Source organism: Platalea leucorodia (assembly GCF_965183815.1).
Source record: "Platalea leucorodia genome assembly, chromosome: W".
NCBI classification, from domain to species: domain Eukaryota; kingdom Metazoa; phylum Chordata; class Aves; order Pelecaniformes; family Threskiornithidae; genus Platalea; species Platalea leucorodia.
In genome coordinates this window covers 27,092,435-27,117,573 of record NC_138859.1, presented here as the reverse complement: position 1 = coordinate 27,117,573, position 25,139 = coordinate 27,092,435, and the positions used below count along the sequence as shown (strand labels likewise).

General features: G+C 45.6%; 1 protein-coding gene across 1 annotated transcript in view; it reads left to right on the top strand.

The window, feature by feature from the left end:
- Positions 1-1,335: 1,335 nt before the first annotated feature.
- The window catches only part of LOC309601557 (SET-binding protein-like), a gene marked incomplete at its 5' end in the record, with an annotated part of 252,385 nt that continues 228,581 nt past the window's right edge, over positions 1,336-25,139 (top strand). Inside the window, 1 exon segment of the mRNA XM_082334619.1 lies at positions 1,336-1,827. Coding sequence (XP_082190745.1) covers positions 1,336-1,827 — 492 coding nt within the window.

Genomic DNA, 25,139 nt, shown 5'->3' with positions numbered 1-25,139 from the left:
TCTTTGTTTCTCTCTGAGATACTCTTCTGCTAATTTTGTAGCCTAAACTGGCTTGCCATGATGGGTGGTGGGGGGTGGCTGTATGGGGGATTTTAGGGAGGGTGTATGAAAGCACCTCAACACCTTTAAAAACACCCTACGTGTATTTTTTTTTTTTTTAACCAAATGTTTGGTATTTGGCTTAGCCTTTCTATGTCATTGGGTGATACATCTTTCTTTTGCCTCAGTTGAACATTCACACCTTCTCCCATTAATTTTGGCCGAGACTTTGTGAGTTACTGAATACAAGTGCTTCCATCTTAAAGGGTTCAATCTGTGATGTTTTAAAGAAAGCCCACATTTGAAAGGATGAGAGCACAGTCTTTGCTTTAGTCAGCCCAAGCCTTTGCCGCAGAGCAGCGGTACCAAAGGGCATGAAGAACTCTGGAAAACATTGAGTTTAGCTTTCCTCCATCACTCTCAATACTTGGGTCCCTAATATGCCTTGCAAGAGACCCAGGTGGATCCTCCTGCACTTCCAGCATCCCAGGGAGCATTTTGGGTTGCAGACAGTGTGAGCCTGGCCCAGCGTGTAATGAATAATTCATCCAAAGCAGAGTTCCCCCCAGAATAGCTGGCAGCTGAAGGCATCTCTCTCTTGACTGGGAAGTGGGGAAATCAAGAGTTTGAAACTCTTCTCCTTGATTCATAGGGCAACACCATGTTTTCTGTGCTCTGGTCACTGTGTTATTTTTTTTTAACCTGAGGCAAGAAAGTGTCTGCCTCTCCCCCCCCCCCCCCCCCCCCCCAAAAAAAAAAACAACCCTGTGACAGTGAGCACTTTGAAGTAACAAGGAGGTTCATGGGTGTGAAGAGCTGGTTTTCCCCTCATTTTTTTCCCCAAGTCCAGAGTTGAAGGCGTTTGCATTTATACACCATTTTTTGTGGGCTTTTTTATATATCCATTTTCATCAATTTAGCAATACACATGGCTATTGTTCCTTGCTTTGCGATACCAGATCCAGCCCTCAGAAATGCCAGCCAGCCTTGGTTCCCATTTTGCTTCAAGGAAGGCCCTTGAGATGCTGCAGGGGAAGCCCAAGTGTGCCCAGTTTCAGTCATCTCCACACTCGTGTTCGATGTATGTGCTAACTAACTTCCTTTTTTCTTCTCCTTTCTTTTGATAGTGGCAGATTTGGTCTCTTCTGAGCAACTTGCAGCCTCTGGGCGATCAGGACATTGAATTCAGCAGACAGTTACCATTCGTTCCCTGGGATCATACTTGCCATTGCCCTCCTCATCCCCTCCTGCGCTTCCCTTCCATCTGATAAAACTCCAGGGCGTTGCGGTATTGCTATGGAGCCCAGGGAGAAATTGGGCAGCTCCCGGCAAAGGGGGGGCGAGGCAGACTTTCTGCCAGCCACCATCACCTCTGCGAAGCCTCCACCTGCTTCTGCCTGCATGGGGGAGGCGATGTTGCCTGTGGCGGGCTCAGGGAAAGGGATCCCAGTGAGCGGTGAGAGGCTGGAGCCCGAGGAAGAGGATGAGCTGGGTTCTGGGAGAGATGTGGATTCCACTTCTAATGCAGACAGTGAGAAATGGGTGGCAGGAGACGGCCTGGAGGAGCAGGAGTTTTCTATCAAGGAGGCTAACTTCACAGAGGGGAGTTTAAAACTAAAGATCCAGACCACCAAGAGAGCTAAGAAGCCCCCAAAGAACTTGGAGAACTATATTTGTCCTCCCGAGATCAAAATCACCATCAAGCAGTCTGGGGAGCAGAAGCTTTCCAGAGTTGGGAAAAATAGCAAAGCAGCTAAAGAGGAGGACAGATCACACTCCAAAAAGAAGGTAAGTCCTATTCTTTCTCACATTTCCCCTTTCTCCTGAAAGCAGAGGGAGAGGGTAGGATTAAACCTGCTCAAACAGTTTGTGTCCGAGGCATAACCTTTGCAAGGTTTGCAAAATCCTGCTTGGCTGTGGAGGAGGTAATACAGAGTGGGTATCATCCTGTACTTCCGCGTATGCTGCAGGGATGATCTTGAGCTATCCTTCAGAGGAACCAATTTGGAAGGGAACAAAAGTTCAGCCAGGCCTCTTCTATTTTTGTGCGTAATTGAGATTTGAGATTTAAGATTAATCATTACATGAGTGATAAATGAAGGAGCCCACTTCTAAACCGCTTTGTGTCTGAGTGCTAATGCTTGAGCCTTTTGGCAGTTAAAGCTTTCGACTACATTTTTAAAATACAGGTATGTGCACGGTGAACAACTGAATCCATTCCTGTATACTGGTTGAAGGGCTCCATTAGTCTTGATTACAGCATTGTGCTAGCAACACAGTAGTTATGCTTCAGAAAATACTTCCATTATAAGTCTCATTTTCTTCCAGATGCGTATCATTTTCTTGAAATATCCTTCTGGAGAGAAATTTTTGGTACTTTTAAGTTTGGGTAAAAATTGATTTTTTTTTTTTTTTTTTTTTTTTGTTCCCCCCCATTTAGTCAAGGAGAGGAAGAGGGAGGGGAAAAGAAAGAAAATCCTTTCTTTGTATGAGCTGTTTTCAGGAGCACCCTTTTGTTTTGATGTTGGCTTGATTTTTCAGTAATGTGCCCTATACTTAGTCTTTAAAACAAATTTAGTTCAAGTGTTTTAAGCAGCACTGGTGGGGGGAGGGACACCTGGTGACTACTTATGTTATTTTGGGTGTACTGGTGTTTTCTGTCCTAGGTGTTAGACAAAGGAGCTTTGGTTGGGTTGAGGCTTTATCACAGTACAAATATTTCACCTCTGCCTCCTTTGCAACATGTGAGCATAATGATGAGTTCAGACAGGAACCCAGATTTGATGAAAGACTCATGAGTATCTCCAAAACCTGGACAAATTCATCTGGGATGTAGACATCCACTGATTAGAGCTCAGGGGTGACTTGGCTTTCCTGCACATGCAGCTTGGATCCCTTGCTGTGCAGAAGATCCCTACTTCTCCCATATCTTATATACATGATGGATGCTCACAGGGCTACTTTAAGCCTTGAGGAGGCTAATTGTCAATGGCTCTCCCTGGAGACAGTCATCTTGGCAGACTGACTTAGATCAAAAATCTGATAACTCTAAATCACTTTTTGAAGCATCAACATTTCCCACTAACTCAAGGCAGAGCCCAGGGAGATTAATATTGCGCACTCTGAGAGTACTTCTCTTAGAAGCTGAACTTGGGGGGGGGAACCACCCAAAATCAAGGGGATTTTTTTTCTTAGAATCCTGCTAAATGGCATACTCTGTGTGCATGAAAAAAAAATAGGTCTTCTTAACACAGCAGAGGTTTGGCCCGGTAATACACTGAGGAGAGATTTTCCCCATCTATTGAGAAGGATAGGCTGTCTTCTTAGCACTAAGCAATGTCTTATTTCCACTCCCCTTTCCTCCCTGAACACTTGTAGAGGCCTCAGGGGTACTAGCGGTTGTGTGAGACCATGCTTGGTGACAGCAAAGGTGTCACAAGCAGTCCCTCCATGGCCGTGCAGGGAGAAAACAAGACTTGCAAACCACTGCCTAACATGCATGGGCTGTGGAGAATATGACTGCTTAGAAATCAGAGCTTTCATTTCTATTTATCACCCAGTCAGACAGGTATGGAAGGCATGTTCATTCTTCCATGTGGCCATCCAAAAAGGTTAAATAAATAAACCTAACTATAAGGAAACTATGTGCAAAAAACCCAACCCCAACAACAAAAACAAAAAGCACCTGGTAGTGTGGTTATGCTCAGGGTGAGACTTTAATTGCAGAAAGATAAGGAGTTTGAAAGAAGCAGATCATGGCCCAAACGTGGCTGCATCCAGCTTACACTTGTGCTGTAAGGTCTGAGGTGGCTGGTGCTGTGTTCACATCCTGTGCTCAGGCTGGAAGCGCTCTGGTACAGCACTGGCCTAATCTGGCCATTAAAACTAAACAAACAAAAAAATAAACCCCAGCAAGTGTATGCTCTGAGCAGGTGGGGAGAGGGCTGCTGCACTGGCACGTGCATTAGCATAACACCCAACGGCTGCTGCACAGCAGCTGCTGAGCTGGGGCCGTAGCAGAGAAGTCCTCAGCAGGGATCTGGAGGACCCTGGTGCTGAGATCTCAAGGGGTTTGATGCCTGGAGGCCTCTGCAGCCTGCCTCCCCAGGATGGTAAATATCCTGCGTCTCTGCAGCTGAAGGGATTTTGCCCATGACTGCCTCTTAGCTTGTGGGTTGCAGGATCAGGCCTTGGCTGCAAACATCTTGTATCAAGGGGTGATGAAAGGCCCTACAGGAGAGGGAGGTTGGAAATTGGTGGGAGAAGGGTTCCAGTGTTGGTAGGGTGATTGCTTTCATGGCCGATGCATGTGTCATGGCAGTTATGGAGATTTTTTTTTTTGGCAAGATAGGAGGAAACAGCAAGTTGAAACTTGAATGGAGCTGAAGCTGTCTGGTCCACCTGTGGGTTTCCCTGGGAGAGAGGAGCATGTGGGTCCTTTCTGCATGTACTTGCAGAACTGTTGAGAGCTGTGGTAGTAGTTAAAAAAAAAAAAAAGTGATTGTTACATTTAAATAATTCTGGTGGTTTTGATATTTCAGAGTTAGGCTGTTTGATTGCCTGTTGCTTTAATCAATCAGCACAACCTCCAGAAAAGCAGCTACTGGCGGCAGCAGCAGCAGGGAACAATGCATTTAAACCAGTGGGGCAGATCTTCAGCTGGCATCACTCTACTATCCTCAGTGGATTTTTGCCAGGAGAGTTTGGCTCAATGTACACATTACCTTTGCGCATGGGAGCAGCATCATTATTTGAGTTTACCACCTTGCTTATGGATGCAGGGCATATATGCAGGCCTCACAGACCTGTACATAAGGATGGAGAGCTGAGCATAACCTGAGCTGCAAGTGCCATGCTTGTCTCTCTGGTGGGTGGGAGCAGTTGTTCTGTACCTCATGGAATAGCACCTGAATTTATCTTTCCCCCTGAGGAGGAGCGAACTCTATCAGGACTTGAAAAATCATTTAAGTTTGTTGCATAATTTCAGCCACATCTCCAGTAGTCCCCAGCGCTTTGAAATACCACTTCAGTATTCTTGCAGGAATTTCAATACACACAGCACAGAGGGCAAGTAATGAAAACATGGAAGCAATTTAAGTAACAGCATGTGGGTACACAAAGGACTGGTAATGCCAGCAATGTAAAAAGGGGCTGTGAACTGGGGATATAGCATTTATTCAGTGGCTGCTTAGGGAGGAAGAAGATATGCCTGTTCCTAAGCTTTCCACTGCTTTGCTAATTAGGCAATAGGGGCTAGTGCCTGATTTCTAAAGCTGTGGTCCAAGGAGCAGTGGTGATTAGAAGGGGGCTCTGTGGAGAGCCATGCTGCTCATGTGCCAAGGTCTGGGGTGTTTTTTGCCTTTGATTCCAGCTACTACACTACATTAAAAGATGTAAACATACATTAAATACTTTCCTCATGTTGCTTTGCCATGTGAGCAATTGCCCCGGGGATGTTATGCGATCATGAATGGGAGGGGAGGGAATCCAGGAGAGGATCTTGCTTGGTACAGTTTCTGATATCCCGGAGTGGGGAGGGAGGCAGAGGGTGAGAGGGCATCAGCGTTGGGAACCTCTGCTTTGCTGGCTTGAATGCTTGGCTGCAACCCAACAACTTCTGGGGTTTCTTTTAAGTTGTGACCATGCCAAGTTTCACATCAGCTTCCCCTTCTTGAAAATAAGAGTGAAGGTAGTTTCCTAACCCCTTTCCTGGGGCCGGTCAGAAGGTGAATTGTAGCTTGGGCTGTTCGTGCAGCCACTTGTGCAGCAATTGGAAAGTGCACAAATGTTCCGTAAGCATTTGCTCTTATTTCAACCCTTCAGCATCTGGGGATGGAGTGGGCTGAACCCTTGCCACTTCTAAACCCACAAATGGCTCCATTTCATTTAGTCTCATTGGAGAGGGAGGGAAGAAAAAAGCCAGGAGTCCAAAAGATGTCCTGCTGGCATGTTGGCAAGCCCTGCAGCTGCTCTCCCAACTGCAGCAGGGTTGCTCGAGTCCAGCATCCTCAGCATCACTAAAGGTGCCTTTTCCTTTGGATAAGGAAACTTGCTGTCAGTCTGGAAGGGCACTGAAAGCGTGGCATCAAATACAGTGAAGCAATCCATCAGCATTCCTTGCCTGTCATGTAGCATTTAACAAGCTCCAGATGAGCAATATTTCCCTGGTTTCGTTTTATTTCCTTTTTTGCCCCCTCCTCCCTGCATTTGCTGCTCTGTCTATTTTCTTGTGTCTGTAAGCACTTCATTTTCCACCCCCTTCTTTCTTTAAGCATAGCCTGACAAAGTTTCTTTGGAGCTTCCATCATATGCATTATGTCCTACTTCGGGGGATGTAAACTCATTTTTTTGTAATTATTATTGCATTGTGGTTTTTTTGAGAGCTTGGGATGGGTGAATGCATTTTATTGCTAAGAGATAAGCGGCAGCAAGTCGATTGGAAGTAAATCTTCCTTGTGTGCAGTTAGAGGAAACTCTATCCTTGGATTTTCTTGCAATGTTGTTTTTTTGGTTTTGGTTTTTTTTTTTTTCTTCTCTCCTTGAGTTGCTGTAGGTCTTTGCTGTTTCTCCACAGGAAGCGGTTCTAGCACTTTTTCCCTTGGAATCCAGTTCATCCTCTTCCTTTCCTCTGCTCCACACACACAACTTTCTCCTGTGGTTTGCCTTTCCTTGAGGACTCTCTCATTTGCATGCTTTCCCCTTCGCACCCCTCCTTCTTCCAGAAGATCATGAACGCTTCCCCTCCCCCCTCCTTCCCCCTTCTTTGCATCGCTGACTGCACATTGCACTTTCCCTCCAGGTTTTCATGTGCATCCGCAGCTCTTGTCGGATTACCCCTGTGTTGGACTCCTCTCCCTGGTGATTTGTATGCATGATCATCCAATTGCTCACAGTGCATGCTTATTCCTCTTTGCGAAGGGCATCCCTGTGTGAGATGTCGTCTGAGACATCTTCCTGTTGCGATCCCAAACATGTCTCAGGGAGTTGACGTAAGTGCTTGCTCCTTGTGCTGCGTGTGGCTTAGCAAGGAGAAGGCACTTGCACATATGTGGTGGTACCTGCTTGAAGTGGCAGGCTTTGATTTACAGCTGCTTTTCCTTTTCTTTCTCTCTCTCTCTTTTTTTTTTTTTTTTTTTTTTTTTTTTTTTCTTCCCCTCTCCTCCCCTCTCTAAAGGATGGAGCCTCCATAGCCCTTTCAGCCTGGACCTGTTTCTGTGCTGGTTTGGTCCCCACTCTTGCTTAGCAAAGCCTTGAGGCTGCTCTAAATGATGCTGGTGGAAGCTCACACCAGTAGTGCAGACCTCAGCCTCTGCCCAGGTTATGGAATAGTGGTAGAGCCCCAGAAGTGCCAGCACAGTGGGGAAGTCATCTTCTAGTTGCATTTAAGGTGAAACTGGCTTTTGAGCAGCTGAGAGACCAATTCAGAGCTGCTCTAACAGGCATGAGGCTCCTGGCGTTTTTACAGTCTTTCTACACAAATGTATGGGTGCAAAGCTACACAAACTCAGCTCTTTGATATTCATCCCAGGTTTCTTTTTGGTTAGCTTTTCTTTCTACTGCATTGTTGAAGGCACAAATGACACAGCTGCAGTTTGGTGCCCTCCCACCACAACTACCTCAGGCTCCCCCCAAAAGAGAGCAGGAATGAATTTCTTTGTAAAAACTTTAGAGCTTAAGAAACCAGTTTTGCTATGAGCTGAGAACCACTCAGGCCCAGGTTGATCTTGGTCCTTGAAGGCATCTGAGGTTCCCAGACTGGGAGCTGAGTTCTCTTGGACCCCCACATTAGTCACCTGGAAGAGGCTGGTCCCTCCTGAAGATGGTTCATCCTCCCTGTGAAGAGCAGGGAGGGCTGGATCCCAGCTCTTACCCTTTCTTCTCTTTCTCCAAAGCCTGCTGGAGCAGTGTCCGCCTTGCATTGTGTCATGGATATCTTGTGACAGGAATAAGGCAGAGTTTCTTTTCCAGCTCAGTGCTCTGCCTGAGCCAGCTGATGCCCATCTCTCACTGTCTGTCTGCTCCCAAAGAACTGTGACTTTTTTTTTTAGTATGTAGTCAAGTATTTCTTAAAGAAGCAAGCATCTGGCAGTGAAGGGATGGGCTGGAGAAATCTAAGCAGACTTTTACTGCTTAACGTGGAGTGCCAAATGAGGAAGACTCGCTGTATTTGATTAGCTGCCATATGACCAGGGCTTGTGAAGGTTGTCCGTGTTGAGGACAGATTTTGTTTTGCAGCAGTCACTCCCATGGCTGAGTTTCAGTGACACTTTGTTTGCTTGAGCTGTGCCTCTCTTTTCAAACTCTGACAAAATGTCCCACAGTCCCCACCACCAAACCATGGGAGGGGACAAGCGCTGCTCCTGGCAGCCTTGTAAAGGCTTGGCCAAGTCAGTGCATGCTAGTTGTCTTTCAAAAGCACTGTGGCCTCCAGGCTAACAGAGATGTGCTGGAGACACGATGCGCTGGCACATGCACCCAGAGCAGCAAACCTCTGTACTGGCTGTGTCTTCATTTGCAGAGGTTTTGGGATGCACAGGGGCGTTAGTCCTTCATGCACATGCTCATGTTCTTCCAGCATCAACTTTTGCATGCAGCGCTCCCTCTCCTCTCCTTCTAGGCATGCCTGACTGCAGATACCTTCTGATTTACCTCCAGCTTTTTCATCTTCAATCCCTTTTTCACACACACATGCATACCCAGCTAGCCCCCTCAGGTCAGGTCTAATTCTTCACGTGCTTCATTCCCAGACGGGCCTCTCGCTGCCCACATTCCCCTGCATAGTGGGACTGTGTGATGGACTTGTCTTAAGTTCATTTGAGTGGAAAGAGGGGCTTCACCTGGTGCCCTCAGCTTATCATTTTTGTTTGTTTGTTTTTTCTTTTTCTAAGAGCACTGAAACTTGTGAAAGTTGGTTTCTGACCACTTTCCTTTTATGTGGCTTCTCTGGTGTCTAATGATGAGTGAACTTGCTGGCCAAGCCCTCTTTGGGAGCCTCTCAGCGAACAACTTTAACAAAACTTTTTTGAATATTGTATCATCTCAAAGATTTCTGTTCTTATGTCAAATTTGATCAAAATTGGTCAAAATATTCCAAAAACATTGAGGAGAGGATCATGCAGGCAGGCAAGGAGTTTGTGTGTGCATTCACATAAACACAAACACAGTGTGATCATGTTAGCCTTGTTTCCTTAGGAAACCAGTCTAAAAATACCCAGAGTAAACATGCATTGTTTTGTTTTTTAACACTGAGACTTTTCCAACTCTTGAACCTTAAAATGATTCCATTTGATATGTGTCCCTCAAGGACAAGTCCAATTAGCTGTGTTTGTTTTCATAAGAGTGTTATTTTCTATTTCTTGCCATGACCTCTAATGTGAATTAGACCAGTGGCTGTTGGCTCCTTTGTTTCAGGACATGAAGTGCTATTTCTACATCATGATTATATTTGGACTTTGAGCAGCAGGCAGTTGCTATCAGGAGAGGGATTCTCAAGCCATGGTGCATGCACTGGTAGCAGTACACTGCTTCCAAGTAGGATGGTCAGCCTGGAAAAAAACTCTACTTCTCCAGGGTGGTATCAAGCAAAACACCTTGTTATTATCTTTTTTTTTTTTTTCTTTCTTCTTCTTCTGGAGCTGTGGGCTAACAGTGAAAGGGACAGTGGAAGGGCTAAGGTGTCTTACTACAGAAATGAGGTTGCGTATTTGGGATGTGGCTTGGACTGTGGCTGCTGTGGAAGATAGCACTGTTGATGATGGTCATTCAAGATGGACAGTCAACTGCAGCTGTGTTTGCAGAACTAAGTGTGTCTCTACCAGGCTCGTTTTAAGATGGTGCCTTATGTTCCTATTGTACTGTTGGCAGGTCCTGTATGAAGGCATCAGGAGAGCCTGTCCTCCTGCAAGAAGTTCACAAGCTCTGTAGAAATAAAAGGAGGAGAAATGAAACCATCTTGTCTCTTAGAACAGTATGTGAAATAATGAGATTAAGTGACTCACTGAAGGAACCTGTCACAGGTCAGGGTAACACTCAGGCCTTTTTCATGGAGCTGTGGTTGCTTAAGCATGACGCAACTGAGTCTCCCAGCTGGTGGCCTGATCTTCAAGCGTTGGGTGCACAGCCCTTCTGGAAGCCAGTCCTCTTCTACTTGTCACTGAAACTGGTGACTTTGTTTCAAAATTATTAACTCTCTGCATCTTCACTGCTAGCTTAAAAATAAAATTTATCTCAAGGAAGAGTTAGGGCTTGATGCAGAAATGAGGGGGGGGTGGAGTTTTTGGGGCCAGCATGCAATCAGTTGATCTAGATGCCCTTGATTGTCCCTTTGGTCTGTAAACCCTAAAATGTGGTAAGAGTCAGATGAGGAATGTTTTCTGGAGGACTCATTATCTTCTCATCAGTTTCTCATGGTTCTCTGTCTCACCTGGGTGGCAAGGTTTGTAGAGAGAGATGGTATCTTTTATTGATATCGGTGTTACAACAGCTCTACCACTATAAACCTGGGTGGTTCATTGAGGAATTTCAGCACTTTGCAGCGTTGTAGCTGCACTCCATCTGCATGGCTGAAAGGTGAGAACCAGCCCGGAGGGGATTTGCAGGTAATTTTGCCTTGCCCAGTGCTCTCAGGAGGAATGCGGTGGCACAAGCAAATGAGCCAGAGGCCATGGCCCCTGTTCTTATTACTGATGGCTCTGTCTGACCAGGAGAGGGCTGAGCAGTGGATGCTTGGATGTGTCACCACCAATCATGCCCTTGCTTCGCGTGGGGCAATGTCGCTGCTTCCCCACCTGGTGCTTCTGTGAAAAGGCACTTCTGTAATGCACTTGGCAAGCATTTCCCAGGAGGATAAGTAGGAAATAGTTTCCTCGTACCTTTGAGGTAGAGCCTACACTATAATTACTAAATGGACATTTTTTTTTTCAGTAGTCTCCACTGCGCCCCAGTATATGCTAAAATATTGTGCTGGCTTGGGTAGCTTCACCTAAATTTTACCTGCTGTATTCCCAGGTGTGTAATTTAATGAAAGCTCACCCTTAAGACTAAAAAATAGACCTGAGGCAGATATTTTTCCACTGGGGAGAAGCAGCACTATCAGGGGCTTGATCAGCCCTCATTTCTGCCTCCCACCAAAGTCTTTTCAGTTGTAGGGACACTCCCTACATCAGTATCCTGCCTAATCTGTATTAGAGGGAAGCTTGAAGGCACTTGTTCTGTTGCATCTCCCACTGGGAACTGATGGTACTGGATTGATGACATGTTTTACTTCTTATACCCCATGTATGTGCAGGTTAGATGGGGATAATTAATTTGTCTTGCCTGTTTTCTGATGTTGTGTTCACCAGCACTCAGCTGAGTACTCTTCCCAAAGACAGCCTCTCGCTTTCCATGGGATACTTTTCTTCAATAATTTATGTAATCATTAGGATGAATTCCCTCCAGCCTTTTCTCTCTCTTGTCTTAATTCCATTGCATTACTTGTAATTATATTCCTGATTTGAAGGAGAGGTGTGGGGGGGAAAGCCTCTTTCCTTCTGTGACTACAGCACAGTGATCACAAGAGGAACTGGGAAGAGCGTGATGGGGAGAAATTGATCTGTCCTTAGGTCATTGACTCTGGGCGTGGGCACGAGCTGCTATTAGTCACTCAGGGACAGCAACTGCCAATGTGCTTCATGGGAATTTGTGAAGCATGGGGCAGCTCTGCGGGAGGGCATTACGTCCTTTGCTGCTCCCTGTGCTTTGGTTGGCAGACATGGCGCGTAACCAAGTCGTGCTTCATCCTTGGAGTCAACTTGGGTGCTTGGGATGTGGAGTCCTTGGGTCTGCTTGGGGCACCCTTGAAAAGAGTGGGAATTTGGCTGTTGATGTCGTCTAGAGGGAAGAGGAGGTTTTAAAGGCAGGGGAGGGCAGCTTGTGACAGACAGCCAGATCCTTAACCTGAAGAATTTGAGTGCAATAGAGGGACTGACAGTGACTTACCCTTGGCTTTCTGCATCTGTGGGAGTTCATATTACTGATGTGTACATAAGAGTTTGGTAAAGTAGAACAGTTGCTAATTACTGTCTAAATAAGTCTTTTACTATTACACTGTGAATCTGGCCGCTGAACTTCACTTCTACCTGCTAAGATGTTGATGTGGGGGGTTGTCCTAAGGCGCTGAAAAGGTGGGATGGAAATGTAGAGGAAACCCTGTCATTTTTCAGTCTGTCTGTCCTGACTTAAGCCAATAAAACAGCACGAGCCTGTGGGGTACAGCAGCTGCGTGCTGGAGATATAAGTTGACTCAGTCTATCTTGGCCACATGGTTTAATAGGCCTCTCTGAAATCCCTGGGTCAGAGGCCAGCCATCATGCCTATCTTTGTCACATCTTGGTGATGTGTATCCTGGCAGGTTTTTCTTTTTGTTCCCTCCCTGGCATGGAAAGAACCATCTGCTGGGTTGCCTTTCAGAAGAACTTTGGAAAAATACCAATTTCCCTTTGTTGTGAGAAGGGAGGGGGGGGACTGGGACAGAAGGGGGAAGGAGAGCCTGACCTAAAACCAAGCCAGTATTTGCAGGGGTTTTAGAATAGCTTGTATTGTGTTTCCTACTCCCCAAGGAAGGGTTGTCTTCTTTCTTCTTTTTTTCTTTGATTCGATTCCCTGCCACTCCATGAGCAAGTCAGAAGCTGCAGCTGCTGCTGTCAGCTGGGAAGGCAGTCCCCTTGTTTAAAACCCATGTGCTAATCCCTGGTTAGAAAAAGTCAAAATGTTTTATGCTTCCCTTATAGTCTCCTTTCCTTCTGCCTGCCTGCAGCTTCACTGCCTGCCTGCAGTCCTTGCCCCTTGTGTGAAAACACAGATAGAGGCTGACCCCAAACAGCCTTGACAAGGCGCACAGGTAGGATAAAGGTCCATAAAATAAATAAACTCAAAGACTGGACAAAGCGACCAAATCTAGTTTTTGAGAGTAGGGAAGGAGTCGTAAAGGACGTCAAGTGTGTTGTGAGGTCTGGGGAAAAATTATGGGGGGCGCTTTGCAAGTAAGGGGAGCCGTTTTTGTCATGGCTGCTGGACACAGATGGGTAGAAATGTTTGCTCACAGGGGCTGCGCTTTGTTCCTGAGGAAAAGCTGGCAGCCCAGTGGGAGAAGAATTTAAACAGTGAGGTAAGGAGAAAGGAGGATTTGGGCTCTGCCAGATGGAGATGGCCACGCAGGCAGTGCTGGAGAGGGTCTGATGGGTAAATCAGAGGCCTGAGGGACTCAGCAAATTTATCAGATGTGATGCCACAGCATTGAAGGGTGAATACAAAGAGTGACCTGAGGTTGAAAGAGAAGGAAAGATTTTTGACCATGGCTTTTTCTCAAAAATACCCTCCTATCTTTCCCAGTGGAACAAAAAAAGTGAATCACCACAGAGATAGGGAGAAAGGAGTTAGATGATGGATGGTACAGACAGAAAATTGGAGGCAGTGCCCTGTAACTATCATGGTTTAACAGTACCAAAGAGTATAGGTTTTCAGCACTTTCCTAAATCCTCCCCAGTTTGCAAGCAGAAAATTGAGGTGCCTCACCCAGGGCCACTGGAGAAGGCATCCCACCTGCTACTCCAACTGCAGCAAGAATCCCTCTGCCAGTCCCTGTGCCCACCCCTGTGGCTTGGTGCATCCATCAGGTTCCCACCACCCCCCAGCTCTCCTCATCCATGGGCTGCAAGAAACAACTGGGGTCCCTGCAGGTCCTCCCTGCCACCCTCTCCCAGATGTGGTGGTGGGGGCAGACCAGCAGTGCCTGCCCACCATGGCATCCCATGGCATGGGGTGGGCTGGCATGTGGCCCAAAACTCTTGTGTGCGGGCTCCTTCCCAGCAGATTACCCATGACCCCTGCTCCCCATTTTGGGTGGCAGGAAGGAGCTGGCAGCTGCTGTCTGTCCCCCACCCCGCCTCAGTCCCTTCCTCGCCGTGGCCCCTCGTTAATAAAGAGGCGTAATTGGGAGCCCTCCCTCCATCCCATCTGGTGTAAGGCCATTTGTGGTGCTGGAGGAGGAGGGGCAGATCCGGCACTAGGGGGGATAGCAGTGGGGGAGAGAGGGAGGGAAAACTCTTTTGTTTGTTCAAGTAATTTAAGCCTCAGATGTTTTTTTTTTTTTTTTTTTTAAAAGGGGGGGAGGGGAAAAGCTTGATCAGTGCTGGTAAAGGTGTGCTTCTGGCACATAAAAATATCTCAATAGCAGAAGGAACAAAGCACAACAAAGTAGTGTGGATTTAAGCATTTCAGTTTTGTTTCTCAGGCTTGTCAGTAGAGATGTGAATCGTTTAAAAAAAAAAAAAAAAAAAAAACAAACAAAACAAAACAAAAAAAAACAAACAAACAAAAAAAAAACCCAAAAAACCCCAAAGTAAAATCTGTTTCTGACCTTCACAGAAATCTCTTCATCCCAGCGCTGTCTTTAGTTGTGAAGGACTAAAAGCGGAGCATGGGCTGAAGTCTGCATCAATTCCTGGGTGTCGCTGCTGTGTGTCTGCTCTGCTTAGCCAGGCTGAGGTGAAGCATAGGAGAGTTGCTGTTTTTTGCAGCTAATGAATTTTGCTTTCCGCTTTATATGCGCTAGCGCATTGCCTTTGGAGTTAAGACTTTCTACTTGACGTACACTAACACGTTGCCTTTGGTGTCTAGATCGCAGCTCTCCTATGTGTCCCTGTTCCCCATCATTCCCTTTAGACATCTTGCTTTTTTAAATGGGAATGGGAAATCAAAGAAAAAAAAGTAACAAACATTTTTCTGTTCCTTTAGGTTCAGTAAAACTCACCTTTAAACCTCATTGAGGGGCCTAAACTAAGTAGAAAGTGTCTGTTCTGTGATGGACTTTGCTGTTGAAACCCTTGTGTTTCAACTGTGTGAAAGCTGTGGAAAAATGCATGTGGGATAGGCAGATTTTTTTTTTTTAAGGTAGAGAATAGGGCGATGGTGTGAAAGAATGAATTAGTTATGGCAAATCTTATTAGTGTCCATTGTAAGCAGAGACATATGGGAGCACTTGCAAAATTATTCCTTGTTTATTCAGCTTTGTAACTGAAGCAAATTTTTTTGCATAGTGTCATTTATTTGGCAACTGGAGGGGTGTGGAAGGTGTGTGTATATGTAGCAAAAAGGGGGGGAAGGGGGAACGCAGTATTGGTATTCCATTAAAACTGATGCTTGGTGCTTTGTTTGTCAGGTTTTGGCAAGGCTTTTTGCTTTGAAAGCCATTCAGAGAGGATCAGAGCAGATGGCAGGGAGATCCTGTTTGTGTTATTTTTGGACATTCCCATTGAAAGTCTCAGGTTGCTGTCCTTTTTCCCCCCTTCCCCCACTCATGTATGTGTGTGTGTTTTTTTTTTTCCTTCCTTCCTTTCCCCTTTCCTTTTTGAGATTTTTTTTTTTATAAGGCATGTATTATTAATAATACAACATCACCTAAAAGCTGAGTGTGTTTCTGATAGATCAAGCTGTGGATATTTTATTTCTGTCTGCCTAGATTTGAAAAAAGTTGCAGGGGGGGACTGTCTCCTCCTGAAGCAGTATGAGCAACGTTAGGAGGTTGAGTTGGGTATGGATGGGAAGCCAGACTGCTATTTTGGTGGGTTCAGCTCAATAGCAGCACATTTCCCCAGTAGATCAGCAGCTATATCAAGCCCAGGCAGCAAGTTTAGATTGAGGGTCTCTGATAGAACTTTAGTGACTTGCATGACACGTGCTTGTGACCTCCATCCTTTTTAAGCCCTTGTGGTGGAGAGAGCCAGCTGTAGATAGACTGGAAAACTGAACTATGCCCTGGCTCTTCATGGTGGTCTTACCATGTCACTGGTGAGATTCATTGGTCTTAGGCAGCCCAGAAGGCTTTTGTTCTGCCATCATCTGCACCCAGATTGTGCTGGGAAGAGAGAACTTCATTGCCTTGCATTCCTGGTATAAGCAGTGTTCCCAAGCAGTAATTTAGCTTCATATAACACCACTGGAAATGTCTGCAGTGCTTTTCATGTGGAAGCCTTCACCAAAGCCCTTCACAACCTTTGTGCAGGTAATCCAGCAAAGCTGAGCCTGGTCCAATCAGTTAAAGCACTTGGCTAGACCAGGTCTATCAGTGAGGATGTGCACACACAAAGAAGATAGGAGGTCTTGGCTGCAGTCGGTATCCAAAAGTTCAGGTGATTCACCTGAAGCTCATCCAGATGATTAAATCTCTTAAGCTAAGCTGGAAATCTCGAGGAAACAAGCTTTCTCATGCTTGTTCTGTCAGTGGTTATTCCCAGCTAGAAGCAGATATTTAAATCCTCAAATCTTTACATCAGCTGATATTAGAGGTGCTTTTGCACAGGAAAGTGGTCCACAAGGACATTAAGCTTTGGCCCAGAAAAGTGAGGAAATGAACTTTACAGGCTTTAGTTTAACTACTCTAACCCTTTAAGACAGTTTGGTGCAGGTTTTGTTTGAGTTTGAGGTGATGATTCATGTTGGTTTTTAGATCGCTTGAACCTGTATACCCACATCCTCAATTTTTTTTTTTAACTGGTCCACTGAGGGAACCCACTTCAGAAACTCTCATTTTGTTCTTAATTGAATGAAAATTCAGAAGTCTCTCATTTGCATCGGAGCACCTGAGTTTCAATGCTATAGCTGCAAGAGAGGTCTGCTCGGACGGTAGCAGGTGACCTGGGATGTGTGAAGTGATGTCACTTGAAGTGCATTTCACTGGCTAGAATAGGCTACGGAGGGGGAAAAGGAAACCAAACCAAACCTCGCCTTCCTCTTGCTGTTACCTCTTGCTAGATGATGAACATCCTCTTGGCAGGATTTTTGCTCTGCAGCACTGACTTTTACGCCTGCCTTATTAAAGCTTGGCAGCTCATTCTTGTTACCTACTGGACGAGCCTTCTGCTCAGAGGACCTTCCCTTGCTCCTGGGGTGGCACGGCTGCTCTGCCCAGTGAGAGTTTCCCTTCAAGAGCTTCCAGTGATAAGGGCTTTCCTGGTCTGGCACATTGAGAAAGGAGCCAAGCAACAGTCTCAGCCTAGACAAAAGGCAAACTCAACCTACTGTTTATGTAGTTACTTAAACATGATTTAACCTAAATAATGCACACTGTGACTTGGCTGGGGTAGAGGGGGAAGGGGAGGAGAGGGGCTTGTTTCTAATGAGCCGGGAGACAGCACAATTAATTACATATGAAGGACAGATAACAGACAGCAAACTGTCTACAGTAGAGAGAAACAAAATACTGATGTGAACAATTAAAGTGTCCACATGACGGAAGGGTCAGCGATTTTTTTCATACAGCAAGCGGCTGGGCATGGCCCCAGGAGAGCTGTGATGGATGCTTGGCTGAGCAGCCAGCTGGGGGGGAGGCTGGGCAGGCGTGGGCTTTCGGGGTCCTCTGTCATCAAAGTCGAGCAGGCACTTCTGAGGCTGACAGGCTGTGCTCTGGGCATTATTTTTATCACACGTGCTTTTGACAGCAGAACCGTTAGCTACTAATCTTGGTGAGACACGAGATGGGGAGGAGAGCGGTCAAGGCAGGAGAAGAAGAGCAAAGGCTCTACGGACAATTAGGTACCTGCCTCGATGCTTCTGGCAGCATGGAGGAGAGCTGAGGTGACAGAGGCCTGCCTTCCTTTTTTTTTTTTTTTTTTTTTTTAAAATGTGTTAATTTTCCTCATCATCTTCCAGATGTGGAAGTGCAAATCCCAGCTGCTGGTAATCAAATTCTTCAAGGAGCGTGGTCAGAGATTTGCACCCTTTCTGCTTCTCTCCAAAATTGCAATGGAGTCTGGCATAAGTTATCCCCCCAAAACCCCTTTCATCCTCCCCTCCCTGCCAGCCTGTCCTGCAGTCAGCCCTTGGCTGTAAAGATTTGAAGGTAAAGGCCAATGGATTAGCCTAGGGAAGGGCCAAAGGTTAAATGAGCAGGGCTAGCAGCGTGCAAAGGGCTAAGATTGAAATATTTGCTGAATGCTGACAGGCAGCAGAATAGAGGCAGACAAGTGGCAAATTCCTGTTTTCTCCTCTAATTGAGGAAAATATTTTGAGTGGTATTCAGGCAGGCTGCAAATTGAGACTCTGGGAAAGTCAGCCAGCCAGGGAGGGGAAGGATGGGAGGACTTCAGTGGAAAACACCATTCATGCTAAACCCGTTTCCAAAAACTTTGCACTTATGCTTGTGGAAATCCCTGGAGCCTGGTGCTTACGTTTTGTTCAGTCATTTTTCTCGTGCAACTGTGGCATCAAAATACTCCCCCTCTGGACTCAAAATATCTCCCAGGCGGAATTTGACTCATTCCTGATGTTTTTGCGGCCACAGAAGTCTTGCTTTGCAAGTCTAGCTTCTTGCATGGAGGTGCTATTATGAAAAATCTGGGTGTTGTGAGGATCCAGCTATCATCTGCTGGTCAGGAGGTGAATGAGCTGTTTCAGTGCACGATGTGGATGAGACTTGATGGTGTGTTGGTAAAACATGACAACTGCTCACCCCTTGAGTACGTCCACTTGTAGCGTGGATAATAGCTGCATTTCAAGCCCGACTGATGCGTGATGCCTGTGTGCCCGGGAAGGGCTGTTACAGTCATTGTGAAAATGAAGGGAGAGAAATTGTGTTTGTCTGGTCCATCACAGGTCAGCTGCACCGACTCATGCCTTGGCCCGGCCCTCCTGCATCCCTTGCTTGCGCTTGGGGTGGGAGGCTCCGGTGGCACTTGGGAGAAGGAAATTCCAGCCTGATGTGACCAAAAGCAGTTAGCTGGCCTTTCACACCCTGGCATCTTCTTCCAAGGGGTGATTTAATCCTGCCCATCCTCTCTGCCCTAAGCCTTCTGCTTCCCCCTTCCCCAAATGCTCCCACTAAAGCTGATAATGTACTGAAAAGGTTTCAATTAACGTAATTTCTTTATTTCTTAGAAATATGTGGTTAGTTAAGGAGCCAGGGAAAAGGGAAGAAATATGTAAAAAGCAGTTCCTTGAGCCAAAAAGCAGCACAAGGGTCAGTGGCGTTTCATTTGCTTCTATTTGCTCATGTCATAAAACTCAGACTGGCTTATAAAATCTTTTCTGGTGTATGCCATAGCTGCAGTGGAGGAAGGTTTTGGCAGGGGTATATCCTATTCGTGGCCAGCAAGTTGTGTTGTGTTTGGGCCCTCGAAGACTTATGTGCTCCTTAAAGATACCCAAGAGGCAGTTGGGAGCTTTTTTTATAGTCAATATGGGCTTGGTTAAAGCTTCAGCATTCATCAGCAGGTCCAAAACTTTGTTAAGCAAAGGGAAAGAGAGCTTGCCTTGCTTTGTGGCTCATCTTCAAGTGGGACATGCTGAGGTCTGCCAAGGTTCCCTTCTGCTGGCCTTGCTGTACAGCTGGCCCTGGAAAGTGAGTGACTGGGTCGGAGTGATACTCCTGCTCCTGGAGCAAGGCAAGGAACAACTCTTTTCTAGGCGCACAGCCACAAAGCAGCTGGTATTTTGGGTTGCTTGGCACCGCAGATTTGTGCATTGATTCAGGAGTCCTTTTTTAGGAGTCCTGTGATGGGAGTAGGCAGCACGTTCACCACCTTACAGTGGGATAACTGAGACACTAACATGCCTCCTCTCTGCGTAATGCTCTGTATCAGCAAGAGCTGAAAGTGCAACCCCAAGCTCATTCAGTCACCAAACCATCTTCCTGCTTTTAAATCATGGGTCTGTCTTGACCTTCCTGTACCCCCCTCAGTTGCTGCCTGGGTTGCACAAGTGAGAACAAAGTGACACTTGTTTGCCTTGTCCAAAGAGCTCACTCAAGCAGGTGATTGTCTTGCCTCTTTTTTCAGTCCCAAAGCAAAGTGTTGAAAGTGTTGTCCCGGGATGTAAAACATCCCGTATATTCCCCCGGGACTGGATTTTTGCTTTCTGAGTGCAAGTGGCACTGAAAGGAAAAGAAGTCAAAATTGCAGGATAGGGGAGAATAATTCCCAGGTGCTGAAACTGGGAGAAAGATGTGAGCATTCATCCTCTGTGCTCCTCACAGGACAGGGAGCAAGGGAGCTTTAATGGCTCTAGCTGCAATTGCTAAAGAGCTGATCCTTCATTTACAACCCTGCCAGAAAAAACTGAGCAAGAGGATGAGAAGTCAATCAAAATCAGTTAAAAACACCTCATTGTTTGGCTTGGGGATGTTGAGAGGCCAGCAGATCTGAGACCAACACGAAACTGTATCTTGCAGCAGACCATGGTTCCCAGCCATGAACCCCTGTTCGCCTCCAAAAGGGAAGTTTCTCCCTTCTGTGTTCAGCAAGGGAGGTTTGGTTATATTTAATCATGTATATTTTCAGGCACATGTGCTGTATCACATTTGCATGAAGGTTTGGGGCTTAAACTCCAAAGGGGTTTGGACTTCAAAACCCAGGTGCATCCAGTATGCATGCCAAGGAATTGGAAGCATGGATTTTGTGCCTAAAATGAAAATATCAAGCCATTTAAATTTCCTCTGTTTTGATTTCCCTCTCTGCAAATAAGGGATATGACAGCACACACCATCCTTTATGATAAAGGAGGTAGTTCCTAAGGTCTACAAAGCATTTTGAACCCCAAAGTGATATCTAAGCGTCATTTCATTTTATTTAGCCTGCTCTGGTTACTAGTCAAAATGAGAGAAATGCAAAAAGACGTTGAGTCAGCAATGCTTTTGTTTTTTGTTTGAATTTGAAGCCCCCAAAATGAAAGGGGGGGAGCGAGACAGGAAATAAAAACTGAAACTAAAAAGGAGACTTTAAGAAGCCAAAGAGAAATGGAAACTGAGCTTTGCTGGGGTGTTGTCAGCTGTAATGATTTGAAGGTTGAGCTCACCCTGGAGTGATAAATCGTACTTTTTCATGTAACAAAAAGAGAAGAGCTTCCCTCAGGGGACTGGCGAGTCTGGCCACCTCAAAGGTTTTAGTTTCTAAAATAATACCCATAATATTGGCCTCTTTTAGTAGAGCTTTTTTTTTGTGAGGAGAGCCAGACCGCTTTGGAAATAATTTTTCAGGGGAAACTGAGGCTCACAGCTGTAACCTGAGTTGTCACAGGTTATTCATATGTGACATTGCTGTTCCAAAAAGCTTAAATTTCACAATTTCCAGGGTAGTGCTTTATCCTCCAGGCCACAATGTTTCTCCGGGTCATCTACTCAGTTGCTCAGGATTTTATGTTGAGAAGAAACAGCTTCTGACCAGAAGTTTAGAAATTTGCCCTGTTCACAAAACAAATTTATTTTTTTTTTTTTTTTCCTCCCTGCATGTGGTTTCTGCTTCTCAGTGGCTCATTTCTCTGGAAGAGGTTAAAAGAGCCTCCTGCCAGCCCCATGACACAGAGTTTCAGCAAAGAAGTGATCGATAACAAGTCTGAGTAAATGTCTTGTTTGGGTGTTTGTAATCTGACTCAGCAGCCCGGACCTTGATTTTTATCTTCTCAAATGAGTGGGTGGGAGGGATGGGTGATAACAGTTCAAAGCAACACAGTTCCTAGCATCTGGGGCTGAAAGGAGGGATGGTATTTTACAGTAAGGGCTATAGACATCGTGATATTAATTCAGTCGCTTGCCCCGTTACTGTAGCATTTTGTGACCAGGATAGTGGCTCAGTTTGTTCCTGTTTCCTACAGGACACTTTGCTTCCTTGGAATATTTTAGGAATTATACATGTACTTCATCCTTCCCCCGTTGACTTTTCTTGTTACACCTGAGGCAAATACGATGAGCAAGTGTAGGTGAAAGTGAACACTGAATGTGAAAAAGATGGTGAAGTAACATGGGTGGGAGTTGAAGAAAAGGAAAAGTTTGGTAAAGTTTGATAAGTTTGGTTGGAAAGATCTCGCTGAGACTTTGAACAAAAAAAAAAGTTGTCCTTGCCTTCCCCAAAAGTATAATTCTTTTGTCAAAGATATTGGACCATGTTTTAGGCTTTGGACATCCAAAGAAAAATCTACAATGCCTTTGGGGAATTTAAATGATAATAAACATGGGTTTTTTTTGGCCACATTTGGCTAAATAGGAGAGAGCATTGGGCTTTTGTTTTTTGAGGTTTTTTTTGTTTGTTTGGGTTTTGTGTTCTGTGGTGTGTGGTGTGTTTTTTTTGTTTGTTTGTTTTTTTGTTTTTTTTTTTTCTTTTTTTAAATGACATGATTGTTAAACCAAGTCCAAACTTCCAAACTGAAGATTTATAAGCATTTAAGTTCCTCCCGCTGTTTTGATTTAGGCCTTTGAAACTCCAGGCAGGCCAGGGAGGAGGCTGGCTCCGGTGGGCAGGAGCCACAGCCCCTGTGGCGCTGCCCTGGCCCTGCTGCTTCACCTGGGCTGCCTCTAGCTTCTGCTGGGAATTAAGGGGCTTTCAGTCGTGCTTAGTCTCCTTTGCTGCAAATTAGGCTGGCTGGCTGCTGGCTATCTCCTTGTGCTCGCCACTGACTTGCCTATTACCACTCCGATTCCTGTAATTTTAGGTCCAGCTCTTGCAGCAGTATGAAGGTGTAGGCTTAGGTCCAGTCTTAAATAGTGGATTTGCAGCCCACTGTGACTCAAAGCCTTGGGGATTTTTTGAATTTCCAAACTGGGTGCTGAGACAGCTGATATGGGGAGTTGGGGAAGGGAAATGGCCTTTTACCCTAAGGGGGTAAAATGTGAACCACTAGCTAAGACCAGCATTGCAGCCTTGCACCAGCACTCATCCACTTCATGGCTGGGAGATGTGGGATTCTCAGGATGGAGAGGCTCAGGTCTTCAGGCTGCTCTCACATCTTTGACTCCTCATACTAGTGATGTGGTTAGGCTTCCTTGGCCAACAAGTGGCAACATGCAACAGCAATAGTCCCTGAGTTTGTTCCCCCTCTTGCTGGCATGGTTAGGTATGATACAGCACTGAGGAAATTCCTCTTTAAGGGTAAGAAAATTTGTCCTTTAGCCTTTGTGAGGCCAAGAATAGGCAAACACAATCCTTTGAGTTTCACTACTATTGGTCTTGTACCTTGTTGTGGTTTAACCCCAGCCAGCAACTAAGCACCACACAGCTGCTTGCTCACTCCCCCCTTGGTGGGATGGGGGAGAGAATCAGAAGGGTAAAAGGGAGAAAACTCATGGGTTGAGATAAGAACAGTTTAATAATTGAAGTAAAATAAATAAGAACAGTTAAATAGGTAAAGCAAAAGCTGTACATGCAAGCAAAGCAAAACAAGGAATTAATTCGCTACTTCCCATCAGCAGGCAGGTGTTCAGCCATCTCTAGGAAAGCAGGGCTCCATCACGCGTAATGGTTACTTGGGAAGACAAATGCCATCATGCCCAATGTCCCCCCCTTCCTTCTTCTTCCCCCAGCTTATATACTGAGCATGAAGTCATACGGTAAGGAATAGCCCTTTGGCCAGTCTGGGCCAGCTGTCCTGGCTGTGCCCCCTCCCAGCTTCTTGTGTACCTGGCAGAGCAGGGGAAGCTGAAAAGTCCTTGACTGGTGTAAGCACTACTCAGCAACAACTAAAACATCAGTGTGTTATCAACATTGTTCTCATCCTAAACCCAAGACGCAGCCCCATACCGGCTACCAAGAAGAAAATTAACTCTATCCCAGCTGAAACCAGGACATAATTGCTGGAGGTTGAATTATCTGTATCTTGACAGATCCAGTATGCCTGGATTAGTCCAGTATTTGGATGGGAGAGCTTTTGAAGGCCTTAGGTTCTGTTGGCATAAATCAAGCAGTCACAGTTGAACACCTTTGGTATGCTAGATTAGAGATGATCCTAATATTTTTTTTTTTTTTTTTGAAAAACTTCTCTCAGGCTCATTGGAGAAGTCCTATAATGAAAGCATTTCTTACCCTTAAACATGGGAGGAGAGAAAGAATCACAGAGAGTTAAAGGGAATTTCCAAATACAAAAAAGTTGCAGAGGAAAGCATGTCAAGGAACCCAAAATTTCTCAGCATCACACCAATAGTGTAGTCATGAGAAGACAGCATCTTCCCTTAGCCCAACATGCAGATGCAAAGTATTTTGGAACCTCACTACAGAGAGTGGAAATGTGAAATGATGTGTTTCTGGAGTGGCTTGGTGCTTAAAAGCTCCAGTCAGAAATGTGAAAGATGGTACCTGCTGTTCTTTGATCTGCTGCAGATGCCATCCTGACAGTGGGCACATCGAGGATCTCCTGGGGCTTTCACTGCTGGCTACAAAATGAGGAGCATCCTCATTTTCTTCACAGGATGAATTGGTTGGTTTTGTGGGAAGCTGAGATCCCGGGGGGGGGGGGGGGAGGTGCACAGTGTTCAGGAGTCAGCTGACAGTTAGCTCAGTGTTGGTCGCTCCCACATCTCAAAACAGAAACACAAAGAACCCCCCCCCCCTTCCCAGTTTTCCATACTGCACCCCCTTCCCTTTGATTTTATTGCAGTTCATTGTTATCTCTAACTGGGGAATTCTGATTTAATGGTGTGTTGGACAGATTGCACTTGACACCATTCCCCTTTCCTTTCATCCTATTTCCATAGAATAATCTTTGGCAAATCCCCTTTTATTTAAAAGAAAATCCAAATGGGAATCAGATTGATTGCTGGTTCCATGTACTTTTTTGTTCACTGGAACATCTTCCCGTTGTAGTAACATCAAATGTAAAGACTGAGAAACTTGACCCAGCAGGTGCCAACTCTTGGGAATACAGATGTTCAGCTGTAGGAAATATCTCTGTTGCAGCAACACTGTGGAAGCAATTAGGTAGAGAATAATAGATGGGCTGCAGTAAGATAGGAGGGAATGACTCCATGGAAGTGCTTTGTGGTAAGATCATAAACCACAAGCACAGAGTGTGGATGGGCTGGTGATGTCAGCTGAAACCTGCAGTGGAATTCATTTCCTCGCAGAGGACTTCTCTCTGGCTCTTGTTGTTGCTGCTTTTAACAGTTCCCAAAGTAGGAGGCCCCACTGTGGAGTGACTGCATTAGCGATAAAGTCAAAAATGCTGCTGTGTTTTGGTTTTAGGCGAATTTCTGGTTTCTGTTTCCATTATCGCAAAGTATTTTGCATTCACAAAGCATTTCCTTTCCAAAGGCTGCAAGCAGGCTGCTTGGATGGGGAAAGAGTTATTCTCTATTAGTAAGGACC